At 45.0% G+C, this 22,607-nt stretch overlaps 1 protein-coding gene across 7 annotated transcripts in view; it reads right to left on the reverse strand.

Moving 5' to 3' along the window:
* Positions 1-22,607, reverse strand: part of PCLO (piccolo presynaptic cytomatrix protein) — an 854,190-nt gene that overhangs the window by 8,667 nt on the left and 822,916 nt on the right. For all 7 annotated transcript variants that reach the window (XM_069627816.1, XM_069627812.1, XM_069627813.1 and 4 more), the window contains 2 exons: positions 15,699-15,833; positions 12,216-12,361 (listed from right to left, as the gene is read on the reverse strand). In XM_069627816.1, the coding sequence (XP_069483917.1) occupies positions 12,216-12,361; positions 15,699-15,833 (281 nt within the window). The remainder of the gene's footprint in view (positions 1-12,215; positions 12,362-15,698; positions 15,834-22,607) is intronic.

The following is a 22,607-nucleotide window of genomic DNA, read 5'->3' on the forward strand; positions in this document are numbered from 1 at the left end:
ACTCAACTCACACACTGACCTAGATACACGCAGCCACCTACCTCACTCAACTCACTCACTGACCTAGATACACTCAGCCACCTACCTCACTCAACTCACCCACTGACCTAGATACACACAGCCACCTACCTCACTCAACTCACTCACTGACCTAGATACACTCAGCCACCTACCTCACTCAACTCACACACTGACCTAGATACACGCAGCCACCTACCTCACTCAACTCACCCACTGACCTAGATACACTCAGCCACCTACCTCACTCAACTCGACCACTGACCTAGATACACGCAGCCACCTACTTCACTCAACTCACTCACTGACCTAGATACACGCAGCCACCTACCTCACTCAATTCACCCACTGACCTAGATACACGCAGCCACCTACCTCACTCAACTCACTCACTGACCTAGATACACTCATCCACCTACCTCACTCAACTCACCCACTGACCTAGATACACGCAGCCACCTACCTCACTCAACTCACTCACTGACCTAGATACACTCAGCCACCTACCTCACCCAACTCACCCACTGACCTAGATACACTCAGCCACCTACCTCACTCAACTCACCCACTGACCTAGATACACGCAGCCACCTACCTCACTCAACTCACTCACTGACCTAGATACACTCAGCCACCTACCTCACTCAACTCACACACTGACCTAGATACACGCAGCCACCTACCTCACTCAACTCACTCACTGACCTAGATACACTCAGCCACCTACCTCACCCAACTCACCCACTGACCTAGATACACGCAGCCACCTACCTCACTCAACTCACCCACTGACCTAGATACACGCAGCCACCTACCTCACTCAACTCACTCACTGACCTAGATACACTCAGCCACCTACCTCACTCAACTCACTCACTGACCTAGATACACTCAGCCACCTACCTCACTCAACTCACCCACTGACCTAGATACACTCAGCCACCTACCTCACTCAATTCACTCACTGACCTAGATACACGCAGCCACCTACCTCACTCAACTCACCCACTGACCTAGATAAACGCAGCCACCTACCTCACTCAACTCACTCACTGACCTAGATACACTCAGCCACCTACCTCACTCAACTCACCCACTGACCTAGATACACTCAGCCACCTACCTCACTCAATTCACCAACTGACCTAGATACACACATGCAGCACCTATAAGCGAGCACACACACACATGCATATGCGCACACATCCAAATACACACACCCACCCACATACACATAATGCTACAAGCTTTGCATTCAAAACGCATTTTGTGATAGTGCATGCAGTATTTTTTCATTACATGCCTCTGGCAAATCTAGACGTAGATTTAAATGCAGAGTTTTGTTTTAATTATTATTTTTTATTATGTTTATTGGTTAAATAAACACTTTTACACATGCACACATTCAATGCAGAAATTATTCTTTGGCCAACTCATCAAATTAATATATTCCTTTTTTGCTGCTAAACTAGTATTTATTAAGTGTTGTACTATTTGACATACACATGCTTTCAGTAGACATAAAGGCTAACACTTAACTGGGGCATAACTAGTGAGGCAATATGCCCGTCAGTGGCGGGCCAGCCCTGTAAGTAATAGGCCACCACCCACGTTATGGGCCTGAGCACAGCAATCCTCCCTTAACGAAGGTGGGAGGTCTTTACCTACAGAACTATGCCCGGTATTAGAATACTTGATCACAGGTCAAATAGCCCTTTTCTATGTGACCGCAATGTTTTGATGGTTTTTGTTTGTTGAATTTTGGTCAAAATAAAATAAATATATATGTGGGGTGGGTTAAGGGAATAGGTTAAGGTGGGGGGGGGGAGTGGTGGGGAGGTTGTGGGGGGTCTCCCCACAGAATTTTGAACAAAAGAACGACCCCAAAAAAAATTGGTCAAATAGGAAAAGGTAAATTTGTTTCGGTCAAACAGACCTAAACTGCCAGTGCAGCACTGAGGGTATATCACCATTGGCACCCGTGTAGATTGCTACATGGGTGCTAGTGCTGTCTTTAAAAAAAAACAAAGACACGTACCTTGCTTGCGCATCCCAGTGCCGGCAGTGCTTCTGTTACTGAAGTCCCCTTTTCTTGTCCATGACTGTGTCATCATAAACATGAAAACAGACGTCGCAGATAGCAGCACTGAGAAGCACCGACCGTACAACAAAAGTAAGATTAATTTTTCTTCTTTAAATAACCAAAAACACACACCATTGGCACCCATGTAGGGATCTACATGGGTGCTAAGGTGAAGGGGGAGTGCGGAAGCGAAGTGCCCTACCCCCATGATAATGCTTGGAATGCAGCCTTTCCTTATTGTATACAGCCCGCTTTCTGAGCATTCTCATTGGTTGACATCGCCTCCCAGGGTGCATAGTAACTAATTTACAGGGCATCATAAAATAACAGAAATCACAATGTGTGTGCTGCATGCTTTAACTTACTGCCAGGAATCAACAATGTTTCCCTTTGACAATTTCAACAAATTCAGTATCAAGCATCACTACTGGCTGGAGCATATTCCCCCCAGATTACTTTGCTAGTATGTTTTCCACCTAAATATACAGAACCATCAAGCCTCATTTAAGCATTTAAGGAAGATGGCTTCCAGCAAAGCAATCTGGGAAAAGTGTTGCTCCGATGATGGTTTATTCTGCAGAGGACGCAAACAGACAGCGGCCAACTTTAGTCAAAGACTGAGCCGTGCCCAACTCTCACAGCAAGGGTGACTAAACCTCCCTATGTCCGTGAATTCTTACAGGTAGGCATGGCCTTGTCTTGAGGCTAATCCTAGAGGAATTAAACACAATTTGGTAAACACATACCTGACCTACATGTACATAAGTTGCTTTTAAATAAAAAAAACGTTCAAGGTTCCATTGGGACTGAAAGTTTGACCAAAGCAGAGTTGGACTGGGCCCATCGGCCAATCGGCCCGTGGCCGATACAAAATCACTTGGGAAGGAGGCGAGGGCCGGTTTCTGAAGCAGTCCTGGGCCTGTTTGTTACATTGGTTTTCTAAGGCCTGCTATTTTCATTTTTTTGTTGTTGTAACGCTTGCCTAAGAAACAATTACAATGATAGATGAGCAACGTTATCGTGATCACAAGGGATTTACTGTCCGGAGAGGTACAATTAGTGGAGTCTGAGTAGATAACACCATTAAAAAGACAGGAATTTCCTTTGTGTACGCTCGGCATTAAAGCAATGTTCACCTAGTATCCATGAAACCTTAAAACAATGACATATGCCCCTCCTCTGCTGCCTGGTTGGGAGGTTTGCAGACTCTTCTGTTTTTCCCCTAACGGTGCTTCTGTTAAATAACGCGCCTTCTTCTGCATTGCTCGGCAGAGACACCATGGCGCCAGCCTCCAGGTGAACCTAGACAGACAAGTGTTACTTTTTAACAAAACGCTCCCAGTGCATTGTAATATAGGTCCCGGGCCGTCCGCATTTGCAAGTTGCTTCATTTCCTCGGCCTGGGGGTGGGGGTGGACTGTCACTGGGTGGGCCGATAATGAGCCTGGGTGTGCACTGTGCTCAGACACTGCAAGGCTCAGCTAAAGAGGGACTAATGAGGAAGGGACGACTGTGTACTTTCAGCTTTTCCTCGAAAATGTGCATCACGAAGACTCCTGTGTTTGACTTTCTGCTATTCAAGGTAAGGGGGTTTTGAGAAGCTTCATCCCACACTTCCATAGGGTTTGTTGAGGTGCAGCTGCTTTTGAACCCCTACAATGTGGCACTGGGAGTAAATCTGGGTGACCTCAATCCCCCAAGAAACATGTTCTTAGCATTATGGCTGAGGTCCCCCGATGCCCCACTTGGCATTGTTCCTATGTAAGGCAGGGTGAGGCTTACTTTCAGAAGGAGTAATGGGACCGTGTGTTTTCATATCCCGTAGAGTACTTCTCTCAAACCCAAAAGAACGTGCCTCATAGAACCCTTAGCTCTTGGGAAGTAGGGACAGATCCCGATTCAGCTCAGTATTTTGGCTCGGTATATGCATTGTATGGGAAATGGCAGCACATCCAGAGCAGTTCTCTACGTCACCATTTCCTTGCTTTAAATAGGTTGCCTCAGTCAACAATTCATTTAAAAATAAGCATACCGAGGCAAGGCTCAGACGCAGCCAGTACCACACATACTGTACATACTTTCATGCCAGTAGCAGTCGAAAATGGGCAGACATCTTAAATGATGTGGTGTGGTCCATTACTTGTAACTTCTGGTAGATGCTTTCAGTGCACTCAAAAGTCAGCCCACTCTTCCGAAACGGAACAAGAGCAAAAAAGGTGCAAATCGATGTCGCACTTTGTTCAGCCTGCTGCTTTAGTAAAACGTAAGCGAGCACACAGATCTTGCATCAATTCACATGGAATAAAGATTGTTCGGTCACGGCAAACATTAAAACATGAAACCATTTAAACACATAACAAAAACGTCTTTTGATGTCATGTTTGCTCAGCAACTTAAGCGCCGCAAGTCTCCCATTCACTTGGCATCTCCTTGCTGCACACATAATGTGTATCTTCAGATGGAGAGAAAAGAGAGGGAGATAGAGTAAAAAGAGAAGAAAAGGTCAAAAGAAATGATTATTAAAATGGATATGTCTGCAGAGGACTGGTGGAGGGGTTTTCTGAGGGGGGTGGTAACGTAGAGCGGGCGCTGAAGTGCGTTGGCAAGGATGGGTAGTGAAATGGGAGAGAAGAGCAAGTACATCAATTTCCCCTGTGCCTCTCTCCTTGGCTCTGATGTGGCCATTTACACGAATAAGCCTCATACCTTGACCGCCACACACACCTTCCCCTACCAGGCACGGCAGGCGACTTTCACGGCTAGCACCTACCATCTGGGAGGATAGCCAAAGTACAACACCATCGGCTTGGGAACAGGATGCTGCTGTGTGAAATTCCTTCAATACCCTGACATTGTGGGGTTTGTGGGTTATCAGTTACCATGCACTCTGAAACTGTATGCCCAGTGATATCAGTGCCATGCAACACACCAGAATTAGTATTCCCATGTGCCACATCCATTACACTCAGTCTGACTTTGCCCACGATTATACTCCTGCAGGTCAAGACGCCACCTCTGGATACCATTTAACATGAAGCCACTTTACCACCCTGAGATTTTATCCTGCAACTTCTTCACACATGTTTTTATGTATGCTCATACGTTTACCAGGCATCGGGGTACAGTTCAATCTGAACTGCTGTGCATCACTGTTTTTGCAATGACAGCCTTCCTTTTCTCTTGCTACGTATTAACAATCCCATCCCCTCTCGCAGGACCCAAAGCGCCAAGAGGCTATGCAAATATCAGAACGTGCAAGATATAATACCCAATACCATAGCCTATAAATTCTGATGATACAACCTTGTCAAGGTGGCAGCACTGTGTAACCAAACCTCTTTTCTGCGTAAGGATTATACAGTTTTCACACGTTGTCATGCTTTTCAAACTAATTACTGTGTGCTTGCATACCAGATTAAAATGAGCAATCCTCGTGGAGTGATTAAAGACTGAAAGCCCCATGTTTGGTTTTGGCTATTAGGTAGCTCTTAAGCGTGAACTATAAACCAAATCTATTGCACTAAAGTACTGCTTGGAGTAATACCCAGCTTGTGTGTGTTTGGTTATTTGCCTATCTATTCGCTGCCCATGGCCATGCTAATCGCTATGGTCATTTCCACCCATCACCAGCCCCTCGCCACACAAAATACATCCTACTGGGATCTCTTCAAAATGGTTCTGCCAGACAGCAACATCTAACTTTGACCTGCCAGTGTTATTTCTAAGCAGTCTGCTGAGAGTTAATGGCATAGTTGCAGCTGTAAATGAGCTCATGGTATAAAAACAATGTTTAACCAGGTGTGCCTTCAGCCACTTGGTTTCTATCTGTCCTTGCACTAAAGTCCTGATAGGAACAAGCATGACAAAGCCAACAGTTGTGGCTTGCGTTTAGGTGTTCCTTAGGTATTTGCCACGTACTGGTAATTACACAATTTCCTAGCTGATACCATTTTATATGCCGGTAGAACTATTATGACATTGCCTGGCAAATATCACATGCCAACCCAAAATCCCAAACTGCTGGCTTTCCCAAGGAAGGTTAAATTATTGCATTGCACTGAATGTGTTTGGTAGGGGAATTGTTTGTGGTGTGCGGCTTTGATTGTTTGTAGTAGTTGGAAACATGCTTGAGGGTTGTTCTCAAAATAAATGTGATGTCTTGTTCTGGAAAAATACCCAATTGATGCAGCACTCGTGGCTACATTCACAGATTCCCACATGGGTGATAATCAAGTGTTTGTTTTAATTTTGTTGGATAATTTTCTACAGCATCACATCTTTATTTATTATAATTTGCTGTGGGTGAATTGTTAAAGCACACCCAACCATAATATCTCGGTTAAGATGAAAATCACTGCAGTTGGTGTTAAGGTGAATGACTTCATAGCAAACACATTTAGTTGGTTTATAACAACAGATACACACCTTTAGCTGCTTGGATGTCTCTAGGCATGGCATCCCTGGAGGCAGCAATATTCAGGAATAGAGGACCACGTTTTGAGGGATGGGCAGTACATGTGCCCGGGAGATGTGGTGTGTGGCCCATGGCTCGTCCTGGTGTCTTGTGGCAGGCTGCCACAACCAAGGGGCCAGAGAAGCTGAACTTATCCTGCCCGTCGACTCCGATGCTGCAGACAGTGCTCGGATAGCTCATTGCAGCAGCGCCCCTGGCCTTTCCTCCCTCCTCCCCATCACACACCAGCTTTTTTCCTCCTCCCCATCACTCAGTCCTCTCCTCCTCCCCATCGCTCACACTGGCACCTTATTTCCTCCTCCGCATCACACACCTACACCAGTTCCTTCTTCCCATCACACACCGGCTCCTTCTTTCCTCCTTCCCATCACACACCAGCCCCTTTTTTCCACCTCCCCCAGCTTCTACCAACCAAATGACACCTACAAGCTTTGTGTCCCTCCTCATTTACCATTCTCCCCATCTGTACTTTAATGCAATAGTTTGGGCTTAAAGTGGCACCTAAGAGCCAAAACAAAAAAACAAAAAAATACAGTGAGCAATGTATTCAGCCATTGTCTGCTAAATGGGGGGTAAATGGATTTGGGCAGGGCAGGCTATTGGGTCTTTATTACTGGCCCGAAGGCACAGGGGTACCAACAATTTGAAAGCAGAGCCATTCATGCAGCAGTGTTTGATATGTGCACTAATTGTAGCACTCGCTCCCTTGCAGCATTTGAAGAGCTACTATGACACATCGTGGCAGTGGCACAACACAATCGCAGGGGACAACAACAAGGGACACTCTGGGCGACAACTAACCTTAACTAAGTGCTGCACTACCTTATGTGTGTTTATTATGCTGCTGTGCCTTTGTATACTGAGATAGTGATATTGTATGTGTGTGTAGAGTCAGAAGTAGGGACGTATGTTTGTATGAGTGCTGTGCAACAGCTCACTGAAAGCATGCGCTATGGTCAAAACCTTACCCTAACATCCCCAACCTATCCATAATCTCTCCCTAAACCTCATTCCGGTATCCGTATTTCCCCCTTCGTATCCACCCATCGTCACCCTAACCCAACTTCCCTGCTGGGATTGCGGAGCCCTGTATAAGCATCGACTTGCAACAGGTCCCAAAACCGCAGTGGGGTTGTTTGGTTCATGCCACTCCTGTGCCTCGCAGCTGTGGACCCTGTCACAGAACTGTATGCAAAGTTATTTTATTTCATGAGTTGTGTTTTAATGTAACAGACACATAAACCCTCCATAAGTAGCATTTTCCGTAATGACGTGATTCACGGAGGATGGTTTGAGGGCCACTTTTTTTTGAGGTGTTGGCCAGTTTTTTGAAGCGAGGGGTGGGCCACTTTGTTTTGGGTGTCCAGGCCTATTTCTTGTCCCATTCTGACCTTGGACCAAAAGATTACAGCTGTGTTTCAGTTTGAAAATATGCTTCAGTTTCCAATTTCAGAATAATTTAGTGTGGCAACACTGTGCATACGTAACAGATGGTTTCATGCCTTTTCTCTTTTTTTCCTTTGCAACAAGGAGTTACATTTTTCATATTATAGAGGGGCTGGCACACTCAGGAAAGCCCAGACATGTAACATATTCAATCAAAGCACCAGTCCAGCAATTGCTCACCCACATAACTAGGGTTGCCCGGTCGCGTGCCACTTCCTCAAATGTATTACAATACCAGCTGCGCACCCATTTAGCAGCCAGCCGCACAACAGGCCAAGACACAACTGCGCTGAGTAATTAGGAACACACCATGTACAACCACCCATTTGCCCTCCAAACCATAGGGGAAGTTAGGAGCTGGCCAACGGAAGGCAGGACTGGCCGACGGACCACAACCAAGAATGTTGGACGGTACAATTGAGCGGCAAACAAACACGTACTTCTGAGGCACTGTCAAATTAACCAATGTACCAACAAATTCCCCCCTTTCCTGCTCCTCCACAAAAACCAACCCCACTATACATGAGTAGGGGCTAGCCATACTACACAAACACACATAGAATTAATTTAATTCTCACACTCAACCAACTCTCTGAGACTTGAAATAACCACAGTGGGAACACACCCGTGCACATGATTCATAAACCCAATGACACTAAAAAAGAACAGAACACAATTCAATAAAACACCTAAAAGTCATTCAGCACTCTGGACCCCTTATGGATGCAACTAACCAGTGAGCACGACTGCAACCCCTCTTACCTCATACGACCCACACAACCAACACAAACACTACCACACATCCATGGCACTGAGTCTTATCCTTTACGGCTACAACAAGTGGGGACTCTTGAACCAATGCCCACACGCAAGGCAAAGCACAAAGACGCCAGTTTCTCCTGGTTCTGAACCTATCCTATCATCTTATCCTCACTAACACACCCCGCCCTCTTCTCTTGCAGAACCACATGAGGACCTGGAGACTGCCCTTGGGTGGTAGCGATGCGTGGTATAAATCAACATAACAGAACATAACATTTCTCAATAGGGTCCTGGGCCCATGAGATGCACAGCCTGTCTTTTATGAGAAATTCTCGGAAGCAAAGTATGTTGAAATTCAGCAAATAGTAAACAAGCATCCTAAAGACAAACTTGGGATGATACATGAGAATAAAGACAAAACAAAAGTAACTATCTAGAGGAATTATCTGTCTCAGAAGTGAAAGCCAAGAAAAACTTTCAAAGCCAATTCCATAGAGATGTAGTTAAAATTAGCACCCGATCCAAGCCCACATTCCAAGCAACCTGATGGGTGCTCCCTCACAATGCCAACTTCCCCTCCACCCTCCTCTTCCCTCCATTAAGGGTAGTTAGGTAGTTATTTTATATAAATGAACAAAATACAGCAAGCGTGTCCCGTTCATTCATACACAATACATTGCTATTAGCACCCTGGGTTTCCAGATTAGAAACCCAGGGTGCTAATGGCAATAACACCCAATCTGGTCCACTGGATTGGTTGGTAACTGAGCTGAGGCCTATCATTAAGGCCCTCGCTGTGCTCATGGCTATCACTTGGGCCCCAGGCCATTACCAGCCGACCCGGCCCACCGGACCGGGTGTTATTGCCATAATAAATTCATCGAAAAAAAGAGCTTTAAAAAAAGGCTGGTGTAGGAATTTTTCTTTTTTAAAATGGCAAAACATAAAAAAGAAAGATGTATATGTATTTTATTTACCACCTGATTCATGTGAGAAACTCAGAGGTGTCTCCCAGAATAGTCCCAGAGGGTTGGTAATCCAGGTGCTCAGGATACGTCCATTGCCATTGGATCCAGTTCCTGGGGGTGGACCAGTGAGGGAGGATCACCTGGATGGGGGGCCCTCTAGGAGTGGAAGTGGGACACCGATGGGAGAGATGTGCTATCACCGTTCTTATGACAACTTTTACCCAACCTACCGCATAGGATACACAAACACTTTACCCCCTGCCTTTTCCGACGCAAACACTTTCGCATATTACAAAGGACAACGGAATAACACTCAAGCCATTTACCTCAAATGTCCCAACACCACGATCAGGCAAAGTCAGGCAATTGACCAGAACCACACACACCCGATGTGCCTTTCCCTTCGCCACAAGGATAAAAGGTGGAGCACAAGAGCACAATACGAGGAAGTTAGACCACACAACGTGAGAGTTAACTCAGCACGGCAGTTCAAGAAGAGGAGGAGAAAGACGGCGCATACCGAGAGAGTGACATGGAAAGAAGCGACTTTGCCCTTTCCAATCAAGACCTGTAAAACTTCAGCAGAAGGAATCGTAAGACTGCAAACAATAGCCAGCGTGTGTTGCAGCAGATGTCAATGGTACACGAGACCCTCCTCCGCTGATAACCAAGCCGGGGAGAGACACTTGTCCCCGCGGTACGAACCTTTTCTCCAAAGAGAAAGAAAGCCAATCGGTTCATCACAGCCAGTGAGTTGAGGGAAGAGTCAATAAGAAACCAAACCGTGTTGAACGATAAGTAGCAAATGGCTAATTTGAACTGTGAAAGGCTAAAAGAGCAATTGATGCAAAAGAGGGAAACCAGCAACAGAGAAGTCCGGCACCACGTGGGTGCTCACTCAGGAAACTGTGGCCGATTACCCAATTGTTGAAACTACCATAACTAGAAGCCCTTGGGAAAGGCGAGAAGGGGGTCAAAGTGGTCATACAGGGGTCTTGAAAAATCATCTGTACAGTTGAAAGTCTTTGAACACAGATGCTTGTGAAGATAAGGGAAATTAATTCCACATCATAAGGGTTGAATGAGAAAGGCACGATGACAAATTTGGCAAAAGTGACACAGGGGGTATATTCTAAAGTCCCAAAATACAGTGTGTTGACAAGAGTGATCCCGGTCGAGAGATTTCCACAGTGAACTGTTTCAAAAGACATTAAGATTTGTGAATGATACAAAGAAGATTGTGTTGACAGCCATATTGAACCCGGAAGAGGGAGACTAACAATTGAGGAGGGTCCGAGCCCAGAAGAGGGCAATCCAGGGGTGAAAAAGGCATCACCTAATGTATGTGTGAAAACTGAACACTTTGTCTATTATTTTGATAAATCAGGTCTACGGAGGCAAGAGACTTTTTGTAGAAAAGAGACTTAATCGCTCAAGGCCCTGATTGCTGAAAGCGGAACTGTTACCTCGCGCTGGTGCTGTGCTCCAAAGTCCTACTTTGGCATGTGTTGAAACGTTGGGCAGGTAGACCCTGACTACCGCATCCTGACTTATTATTTGTGAACACTTCCTTCTTTCTTATGAACATTGTCCCACACTTCTTTTGTATTTAGTGTAAGGATTGGCAATAGTTTTTTTTAGTATGGGCCCTTTTATTTGACAAAGTCAACACTAGGACTCCCTTATTATTATTTGATGGTCGTAGCTTGCTCCCATCTTAAATTAATGTTTAGATTAGGCGCTTTTCCAACCTGCCTATACAGTTTAATAAACACCCTGGAATTGTGATCACTTGTGTCTGTCTTTACTGTCGCCACCATGAGTTCCTTTCATTGCGCACATTTTGCTATTTGGTAACCTTGTAATTGACATGCTTTGCTATTAAAGTGAAATCTCCCTGTGTGATCAGCTTTGCCAGGATGAAAGGCAGAGATACCCTACTGGGATTTAACCCTGTGATTTTAACATGACACAGAGCTCTCAGCAGCATAATCTTGATGCAGAGACCTCTTCAACAAAGATTCCCGCTCGAAAAGATCAACATTTGTGAATACTCAAAAGCGACGCTTAAGCAAAATCACTTTCAGTTGCAAATAAAATGAGATGTGATGTCATGTGGTACAGCATATAACCGCACACGATGCAGCATTAAAAAAGTGCTACAGAGTTGTATTTTTAAGCAGGTAATTACAACTATTATTTAACCACTGCATTTTTATCAATTTGTATTGTTATTTTTTTTTTTATATTCTGCTTTATTGACATTTTTGTGAACATAACAAAAACAAGGCTACACAGCTTCATTGCAGATCTCATGAATTACTAAATACATCACAAAGGTAGCAATTTAACAATCCTACAAGATGTGTTGTAACTGGGGACTCCCCACCCCCTTGTTACTCTTTTTTCATTCCAAATATATCACACCCAAAAGCAGGGGTTCAATATTGTGCTGAGGATTTACCTGCAGAGAATGTCCAGCTGGATTCATACTAAACCTAAAGGTTTCATTGAAGGAAGGTTCTCGGTCATGTCTGCAGACCCGCGTCTTTTTCTTGATCACTCGCTTTTGAGTCGCAAGATTGATCACATAAAGCTTCACGTACAGATCTGTGAGAAGAGAAATAGACACATGGTAAAAAAAAGTCCCCTATTAGATAGTTACAACATAAAACAAGTGTTTTTGAAAGGCACTTGGCGTGGCGGCAACAAAGTTGAAATATGGTAATGGGAAGGAGGATCCTCTTCCTTGCCCTTATTCGGGGGAATTTAAAATTGGAAAAATAACATTAATGTAGCAATAACCCTCCCTTGGGGAGTTGGGGGGGGCTGTACAGGGCCGGTGACAGCCCGCCAGCCTGAGCAGAGGCGGGTTGGAATGGTGCAAGAACTTCATTGAGGGCTCAGCGACACCGACTGGTACGCCACCCTAAGTGGGGGGGATTTCTATTTACACCCTGGGGTTCATCCTGTTTGCGAATATATATTTTTTTTTTATTTTACAGGAGTTGGGTTCCACACGTATTGTGCAAGCAACGTTTCCAGTAAAAAAAAAAATATTAAAAGATGGCTGCCATGAGAGTAAAAAGAGTAGGGGCGGAGTCCCTTTTCTATTTCCATTTTGGTGGCCTCGGGTGGTAAGGAGCGCCAAGACTGGAGCACAAAGCTCCGGTCCAGCAGGTAAGTGGGGAAGGTGGGGTGAATGACGTTTCCGGTATTTCTTTGTGGTCGGGGGAGGGTGGGAGACTGTGGAGGCAACAGGGAGTGACTTCCTGTTGACTCCTTGCAATCAAAAGGGCGGCACCCAGGTGGCTGGAGAAACCCAGGAAGTACACTGGTTTTTCTCACCTGTGTTTCCAGCCATTTGATTGGCTGAGCGCTCTTCCCTGGCAGCGAATGTAGGAATTGTTCTCAGTCAAATGGGAACGGTAACAGGAAATCTACAATTGTTCAACAGTTTCACCCCTTATGTGCAAACATGTTGGGGTATTTTGTGTACAAGTCCCCCACCAAATCTGCATTTATTTCGTAAAGTTAGCTGGGCTACGCGTCTTTTTTCCAACATGATGCAGAGAGCACACAGGTATGATGGGATTTGTGATCTACTGTCAGATGGATTCAAAAACATTCAAAGTGATAACCAGTCATCTTTTAGACCATGTCAATACAATATTGGACAGAACAGTGTGATCTTTCTGTAAATTACCCCAGCAACATCTTTATAGCATTAAAAAGATATGCTTCCGTGCTTTTCAAAATAGATTGTGTTGGCATTTTATAATACACCACTATGTCATTTTATGATCAAAGTTAATCTCTTTCCATGTTGTGCAAGGTGCAACACGTGTAGGAAACAATACATTTAGACAAAATTCTAAATTCAGGAAGTGATTTGATTAGAAATAATTTCATTGACATCATTTTGAAAAATATCAAATATCCTATCTATGTTTATGTTGTAAAGCAATACATTGCTATGTTGCACTGACACCTATTTGTGTGTGTTTTTTTGTTGTAAAGGATGTCATGAAGATCCAGTGAATTTGTGCAATTTGCTTTTGGGAAACAGCGTAAGTCACTAACAACCAAGCAATCTTTGTGTTCCTGACTGGCGGGTCAAATTATGCCATTTGAAGCTGCTGGGGTTGTTGAAAAACTTCTGGGAGACTGATGGTGGCTATTGTCAGAGATGTGTATCATTTAGAATGTGCCAGCCCTCCTTAAGAGTCTTGATCACTGATGAGCTGTGGCCTTCAGGAGTCACAAAGGGATGTTCCCCTAAAGGGATTTAGCATCTACCATAGGGGTCTGCAACCTCCAGCTCTCTAGAAGTATTTGACTAAATCTCCCCTAAACCCTAGCCAGCAGAGTCAATGGTAAGGGATCATGGGATTTGCAGTCCAAAACATCTGGAGAGCCACAGGTGTCAGACCCTGTACTAGACAAAGCAGGACACCATTTTGGCCCGGAACAAAGACTGGGGCAAAGCTTCAATGGTATCTCTAGCTAATAATCAAGAAATCCAGGAATTAGTTGAGTTTTGAGGAGAGGAACTAGATTTTACAGATATTATTCAAACAGACACTCTTCAGCATATACGTGAATGTGGAACAAAGGTGAGTTTCCCTGCACCCTGAAAATGCAAGATGAATAATTGCACATTATGATCTTTTTCATTTTTTTCTGGTAAAAGAATCTCACATTCAGTTCAAATTGCTGTTTTGTATTTTGCATTCATTCACTTTTATTTTATTTTTGAGTTTGTAGAACGTAAACTGCAACTAGTAATTTTCCATATTTAGTCAAAATCAAACGATACTTGGTTGCTTGTAATGAGAAGCTGCAGAGCTGGCTACCTGCTGGGTTCTGCTGTGCCTCCATTATCTAGCATCTTCTAAGGGTTCTGCTGTGCCTCCATTATGTAGAATCGTCTAAGGGTTCTGTCGTGCCTCCATTATCTAGAATCTTCTAAGGGTTCTGACGTGCCTCCATTATCTAGAATCTTCTAAGGGTCCTGCCGTACATCCATTATCTAGAATCTTCTAAGGATTCTGCCGTGCTTCCATTATCTAGAATCTTCTAAGGGCCCTGCCGTACATGCATTATCTAGAATCTTCTAAGGGTTCTGCCGTGCCTCCATTATCTAGAATCGTCTAAGGGTTCTGCCGTTCCTCAATTATCTAGAATCTTTTAAGGGCCCTGCCGTACATCCATTATCTAGAATCTTCTAAGGGTTCTGTCGTGCCTCCATTATCTAGAATCTTGTAAGGGTTCTGCCGTGCCTCCATTATCTAGAATATTTTAAGGGCCCTGCCGTACATCCATTATCTAGAATCTTCTAAGGGTTCTACCGTGCCTCCATTATCTAGAATCTTCTAAGGGTTCTACCGTGCCTCCATTATCTAGAATCTTCTAAGGGTTCTGCTGTGCCTCCATTATGTAGAATCGTCTAAGGGTTCTGTCGTGCCTCCATTATCTAGAATCTTCTAAGGGTTCTGACGTGCCTCCATTATCTAGAATCTTCTAAGGGTCCTGCCGTACATCCATTATCTAGAATCTTCTAAGGATTCTGCCGTGCTTCCATTATCTAGAATCTTCTAAGGGCCCTGCCGTACATGCATTATCTAGAATCTTCTAAGGGTTCTGCCGTGCCTCCATTATCTAGAATCGTCTAAGGGTTCTGCCGTTCCTCAATTATCTAGAATCTTTTAAGGGCCCTGCCGTACATCCATTATCTAGAATCTTCTAAGGGTTCTGTCGTGCCTCCATTATCTAGAATCTTGTAAGGGTTCTGCCGTGCCTCCATTATCTAGAATATTTTAAGGGCCCTGCCGTACATCCATTATCTAGAATCTTCTAAGGGTTCTACCGTGCCTCCATTATCTAGAATCTTCTAAGGGTTCTGCCATGCCTCCATTATCTAGAATCTTCTAGGGCCCTGCTGTACCTGGTAAATGATCTGGAGATTTGAATTTGTAGGTGATATTTCTGCATTGAAGGATTTCCACCGTCAGCTGCTCCCCGTCCGTCTTCATTTCCTTTTTCAAGGCAACTTTCATTTCTCCCATCACCTGCGTTTTACCTTAAATGAGGACAAACACAGAGAATTTGAGTTTTAAAAAGATTTCACAGTAAACATCGATTAACAAGGATTCACTATTGTCACAAAAGAGGAAGTATTGTTTCCAGGAGGATATCACAGGGGCAATGTGTTTGTCTTGAAAGCAAGACAAACAGAGCAACACATGTTCAAAGCTCTCATGCTCTCCGGTGTTAAGAGATTAATGAAAGATTAATTCATTCATTTAAAGGACTTCCAACACTTGGCCTACAGTGTGCACCACTTCAAAATCAAAATTAAGTAGTTCCTTAGGGTTCAAGGCTACCGACAGAATAGATCAAAAAGCACGAGGAATATATGTTTCCATTAGTTTTAAATAAAGGTTCCTAACAGTTTCCCCCCCGACCCCAAACTAGAATCTATATTTTGTTTTATCGTCTTGTTGGTGTAAGGCATTATCTGCTTGAGGGCTGTGATGCACAACCCATCAGACAGTATAATCTCTACCTTTTATTTGGGATATTCTTTACTCACAAAGATCAATCCTTCCCAAGAGTGAGTCCTATGATTAATTCCTGAAATTCCTGTTCTGTATCCCTGAGATTCAAGGATGCATTGGACGCTGATGGAAGCTCTATTCTGGCACTGGCTTAGATAAGTTCCCAGCTGCTGTGTTATTTTCCAGATATTGGTAGACGTTGGTCTTTTACAGGTTGTGTATACATCATAACATAGAAGGCTTTTCTTCCTTGTTTACACGCCACAGCCATTTTCGATTCAGAACAGATTTTCTTTTGTTTCCATCATAGGTCAAGATGGGCGGATGTCCTCCTAGTCTGGAATTCCTTCGACTGCTTGGCTGAGACATGCAGAGCCCTAACAGTACTATATGTCAAGTGTGGCAAACATCCATGCTAAGCTGATTGACAGTCTGTATATTTCTTTCCATGACCAAAACATTGGGATTGAATGCGACTGAGGGATTTGGGCCTTAGTCAAACTAAGCATTGAAGGAAGGACTATAGGAGTGTCAGGAGGCTGGTGCATACAGGTGGCCAGCTTCAGCTCGAGTTTCCTGAGACGTTCGATCCAACATCGTCACATGCCACAACCCTTGGGCCTCTGAGTTAATCTTTTTCAGTGTTGATTACCTCCTTATCAAACGTGCATTTCCAATATCGCAAGGGGTGTGGCGGGTCTGAAGAAGGACACAGACACAGTGTTGAAATTTCCACTAATGGATTATTAAGTGATAAGAATAATGCCTGCCTGTCTATTGCTATGAGGGTGCTTCCTGCCCATATAAATAACACAAGGTGCTGGTTAGAATCTTAATAAAAAGAGTCTGCTGTCCAAAAACGAGTTCTACCTGACCGTACTATTATTCTAGCCAACTAAATGTAGTCAGCAGGATGTATCATATCCTTTGATCCAGTCTGCTACGCTCTTGGGATTCCTCTTGCATATATTTTCTTAGCGGGGATCGGGTTTCTTGGCGATTAATGTTCTCCCTCTTCTGAGTTGGCTTACTTGGCATTGCGACTTTATAGGCTCTGATGGCCTTCACTTCGTACTAAAAGGATTCTCTTTCTGATATTCTCCACTCTGCACTTCTTACTTTATGGTATATTTTCCCCTCTTACCAGGGTATGTGTATGTAATGTTTAAGGGGCTCTCTACTAGGTTTAATCATTATTTTCTTTCTTACATTGTTACAATTCCAGTGTATGATCTTCCTATTCCATATCTCATCAATTTCGTTTGGGACACATTTTCCCAAATGGATAACGATTCCCCGGTGGTATCCTGGTTCTCCTGGTCTCCCTGTTATCTCTGGGATGGTAGGGAAATGGTCCTGCGACCAACACTCGCTCGGGCTCTCCCCTTTGCTTCTGGTTTGTCTCTCGAGCTCTCCCGGCGTCCCGCTCTTGGTGGTCTTCTTCTCTGCGGCCAGGTGAGGCTGCGGGTAACCGGACACCTGGCTCTCACTCAGCGTGGTTTATTCGATGTTATTGGACCGGGAACACTGCTCATCCCAAATATGTTATGGTCACATCACCAACAATACTTGGATTTCAGACCCTCTGATCCCCGGTCCATGTGAATTCTGGTTCACCAGCGTTTCACACTCGCGCTCAGGCCACTTCTGAAAGTCATGGCTCTGTGGCTCTCCTTGGCTCCACCTCCCTCATCTGTCACGCTGTTGGGGGGCTTGCCCAGGATATGCTCACTCTCTCCTTCGCCTCTCCTCTGCGTGTCCTCTACGTCCAGTCTACCCATCTCAGTTAAGTGCTAAGTCTTTTTCTTGTGTGTGATGACATACTGTGGGCAAAGCACTGGATTTCATACTGTTCTTTTTTTCCGATAGTCCCCGATATGACATTAAGGGGAATGGCTCAGGGAGTTCCTCTCAGGAACGGGAGTCCTTGTCCCCAAGGTGGGAGTTTCCCCCGTGAAATGCCACTAGACTTGACCCCTAGCAAGCATGTTGTGGAGCAAGGTCACCTCCCTATCCTCACAATGGGGGGTCGGGGGGAAGCTCCCCTTTGGGGAGAAGGGACGATTTGCCTAGATTTGTCACAGGTGAAAACCAGTTGGTTGTTGATACACAAGAGTGATACACATCTGTGCAATTTTCCAGAGCACCTGAAAGCCAAACTGCAGCAAAAGAAACACTTAAGACCTGGCAAAGCACCTTCCATTCCCTCAGATGGCCTACTCTAAGCTAAGATGCGCCAAATGCACAACGTTCACTCCTTATCACTAGCACAATCAGTTTTACAGTCAGATCCCCTACCACAACAGAACTTTGCTCCCTCATCTGTCAAGGAGTACCCCCCTTCTCACCTGAGTTCGATATTTGCTGGATTTCTTGATCGATGCCTTCTTGCGGACGGATCGAGTCTTCAATAAGGCTGCACGAGTCTCTTCCGACTCCAGCGTGCGTTCAAAGTTCCGGGATGCTAAGATCCAGGAATCTGGGAAATTTACAGAGTGCGCTACTAGCACACGCGTCCAGGAATCAAGAAAGGAAGGAAAGGACTGGGAATGGGGTTGGCGGAAAGAAGCAAGGAAAACAATACCGCGAGCTATGGAGCACACGTCTGGTCGCTACATCGCAATAGCATTGAGACGCGCGAGCCTTGGGAGGCGTGGTCTATTAATAGAACACGCTACGTCCAAGGTGTAGAGCGAGGAAGGTGTTTCACAGTGGACGGCCATGTTGAGAGTACAAGGGAGTGTAAGCCCCGTTGAGACAAGGACCAGGAAGTCCAAAAGCGGCGTGTTCTGTAGTTCATGACAGCATGCCTCCTGCGAAGACCCGTGCCTCCGGGTTTGCCCGGGTGTATAAGGTGAAATCTTCTGAGCAGTCGAGGGGCCTTGAGATTAGAAAGTGGTTCCCAGGTTCTTTCACTAGGAGGATATCCTTTCCATTCAACCAGGTATTGAAGCTGACCCCGTTTATACCTGGAGTCACATATTCGGGATACTTCATATTCCAATTGGTTGTTGACCAGCAGAGGAGGAGGTCGGCAGGATTTCCGGGAGGACTGGGTGTAGGGTTTTAATAAATGTGCCAAATACTGGGTGAATTTTCGTCCAGGAGTCTGGTAGTCTGATCCGGTATGAAACTGGATTGATAATTTCCTTGATGGGAAATGGACCATAGTACCGAGGGGCCAACTTGTTTGGCCATAGATGTAGGGGTAGTAATTTCGAGGACAATCAGACTTGATCACCAATTGCATAAGGAGGACCTGGTCTTCTTTTGGAATCCGCATACCTCTTAGTCTGTGTTCTGGCCCTCTCTAAGTTTTCTTTGACCTCCTGGTGTACGTTGATGAGGGATTCTATCCAGGAGTCGACAGTAGGTACTGGTGTAGGATGAGGGAGAACAGAGGGTAGAACCGATGGATGGAAACCTTGGCTACAATAAAAGGGAATGGTCTTAAGTGCTGAATGATCGGAATTGTTGTAGGCGAATTCAGCCACGGGTATCAGGAGCGACCAGTCATCCTGAACCTTGGTGGCAAAACATCGAAGATACTGCTCCAGGGTCTGATTAGCACGTTCTGTGGCCCCGTTGGTTTGGGGATGATAACCAGATGAGAGGTCGCATTGGATTCCCAAAATGCGACAGAGATGTTTCCAGAATTGAGAGACGTATTGAAGTCCTCGATCAGATATGATCTTGGAAGGAAGTCCATGTAAACGGAATATGTGTTCCAGGAAGCTCGGATGAGGATGGTAGCTTACGCAGGGGTGTAAAATGAGCCATATGAGTGAACAAGTCTATGGTAACCATGATGGTTGTGTATCCTCGAGAAGGTGGTAATTCCACAATGAAGTCTGTAGCAATGAATTCCCATGGCCTTGTTGGCAGTGTAGGTTGCAGTAGAAGACACGCCGGTCTCTTGTTATCATGTTTATTTTGACTGCAGATAGTATAAGCTTTGATGTACTGTTGTACGTTGGTCTTCATTCCAGGCCACCAAAACTGTCTTTGTATGAGACGGAGGGTGTTGGTTATGCCATGATGTCCGGAGTGAAGGGTATCATGACAGAGGTTTATTATTCTTTGTTTTAATTTCTGTGCAGGAATGACCAGTGCATTGTCCTTGAATAAATATCCTTCCTTAACTCTTAGGTTCCATGGATTCTTCCTTGAAATATCCTTCCAGAGTTCAGAGGATTGGGTTTGCACTCAAATTTCTTCCAGGAGGTTGAATGACTGAGCTACAGAGATCGTTTGGGGAAACATCTTAGGATAGGCCCTGTCTTCAGTAGTTATATAGTCAGGATGTCAAGATAAGGCGTCAGCAATCAGTTTTTGTGATCCGGAAACATGAGTGAGTTGGAATTGGTACTGGGCAAAGAAGTAGGCCCAACGCGCCTGACTACTGTTCCTGCACTCCAACGACTCTAGAATTTGAAGATTCCAATGGTCCGTGCGGACCTGAACTGGATATCTAGCACCCAGAAGTAGATGTCGCCATTCAGTAAACGCTTGGCGGATGTCTAACAGTTCCTTTTCCAGGACGGAGTAATGTGTCTCACTGGGAGTCAGGGTTCGTGAGAGGTAAGCAATGTGGTGCTCCAGTTTATCCTCAAGTTCCTGCTTCAACACCGCTCCTATGGCGTAGTTAGAGGCATCCGTTTCCACTAGGAATGGCCGATTTATGTCGGGTTGGGCCTAGATGGGGGCTTGCGTGAACTCCGTCTTTAAACGTTGGAATGCCTTATCTTGCGGCGTAGACCAGATAAAGGGGGTGTCTTTCTTCAAGAGGGCAACGATCGCCTGAACGATCTCGGAAAAGGTAGAAATGAACTTCCGGTAGAAGTTGGCAAGCCCCAGGAAGGATTGAACTTGTTTCACGGACGTGGGAGCGGGCCATGCCAATATGGCCTTTACCTTTGAAGGGTCCATACCAGTTCCTTCTGGGCTAAGGATGAATCCTAGGTAGTGAACAGAAGTAACGTGAAACAAGCATTTTTCGGGTTTTGCTAAAAGTTTGTGTTCACGGAGTCATTGTAATACTGCCTTTACATGTTCTTCATGCTTTAGAGGATCCTTGGAAAAGATCAATATGTCGTCCAGATAGACAATGACGAAGAGGAATAACATGTCAGAGAACACCCCATCCATGAAACGCTGAAAGACTGCGGGAGCATTAGCTAGTCCAAAGGGCATGATTAGATATTCATAGTGACCAAAGGGTGTTCTAAAGGCTGTTTTCCATTTGTCTCCTTCCCGGACACGGATCAAATGATAAGCACCCGGAGATCCAACTTCGTGAATGTTACGGCGCCTCTCACAGCTTCCAGGATATCCGAGATCAGGGGCAGTGGGTACCGATCCTTGAGGGTGCATTGATTTAAGCCACGATAGTCAAGGCAAGGTCTGAGTTCCTTGGTGTCCTTCTTGGGAACAAAGAACAATGAAGCACCCGCTGGAGATTTTGAGGGTCTTATGGTGCCGTTTTCAAGGTAGGTATCCAGGTATTCGCGGAGGGCCTTTTTCTCTGGTTCGGAAAGGATGAACATTCTGCCAAAGGGAATCACAGCTGAGGGATCTGTATCTATGGCACATCTTCAGGTCTGTGAGGGGGTAAGGCCTGGACTATGGCAGTTGAAAATACATCAGCATAACCCTGATAGGCCTCTGGGACTTGTATGATATTGGAAACCATGAGTGGTGTTTGCTGCTCTCTTAGTGGTTCTTTAGGGGGTGTCGAGGACAGATCCAGGAATAGACAGTGGGACATACAAAACTCTGAGCCTAGGAATAGTGATCCTACTGTCCAATTGATATACGATTGTGATTCTGTAACCAGGGCGTAGTTAGAGGTATCCGTTTCCACTAGGAATGGCCGATTTATGTCGGGTTGGGCCTAGATGGGGGCTTGCGTGAACTCCGTCTTTAAACGTTGGAATGCCTTATCTTGCGGCGTAGACCAGATAAAGGGGGTGTCTTTCTTCAAGAGGGCAACGATCGCCTGAACGATCTCGGAAAAGGTAGAAATGAACTTCCGGTAGAAGTTGGCGAGCCCCAGGAAGGATTGAACTTGTTTCACGGACGTGGGAGCGGGCCATGCCAATATGGCCTTTACCTTTGAAGGGTCCATACCAGTTCCTTCTGGGCTAAGGATGAATCCTAGGTAGTGAACAGAAGTAACGTGAAACAAGCATTTTTCGGGTTTTGCTAAAAGTTTGTGTTCACGGAGTCGTTGTAATACTGCCTTTACATGTTCTTCATGCTTTAGAGGATCCTTGGAAAAGATCAATATGTCGTCC

Source organism: Ambystoma mexicanum, chromosome 12 (genome assembly GCF_040938575.1).
Source record: "Ambystoma mexicanum isolate Mex_15411 chromosome 12, UKY_AmexF1_1, whole genome shotgun sequence".
NCBI classification, from domain to species: Eukaryota; Metazoa; Chordata; class Amphibia; order Caudata; family Ambystomatidae; genus Ambystoma; species Ambystoma mexicanum.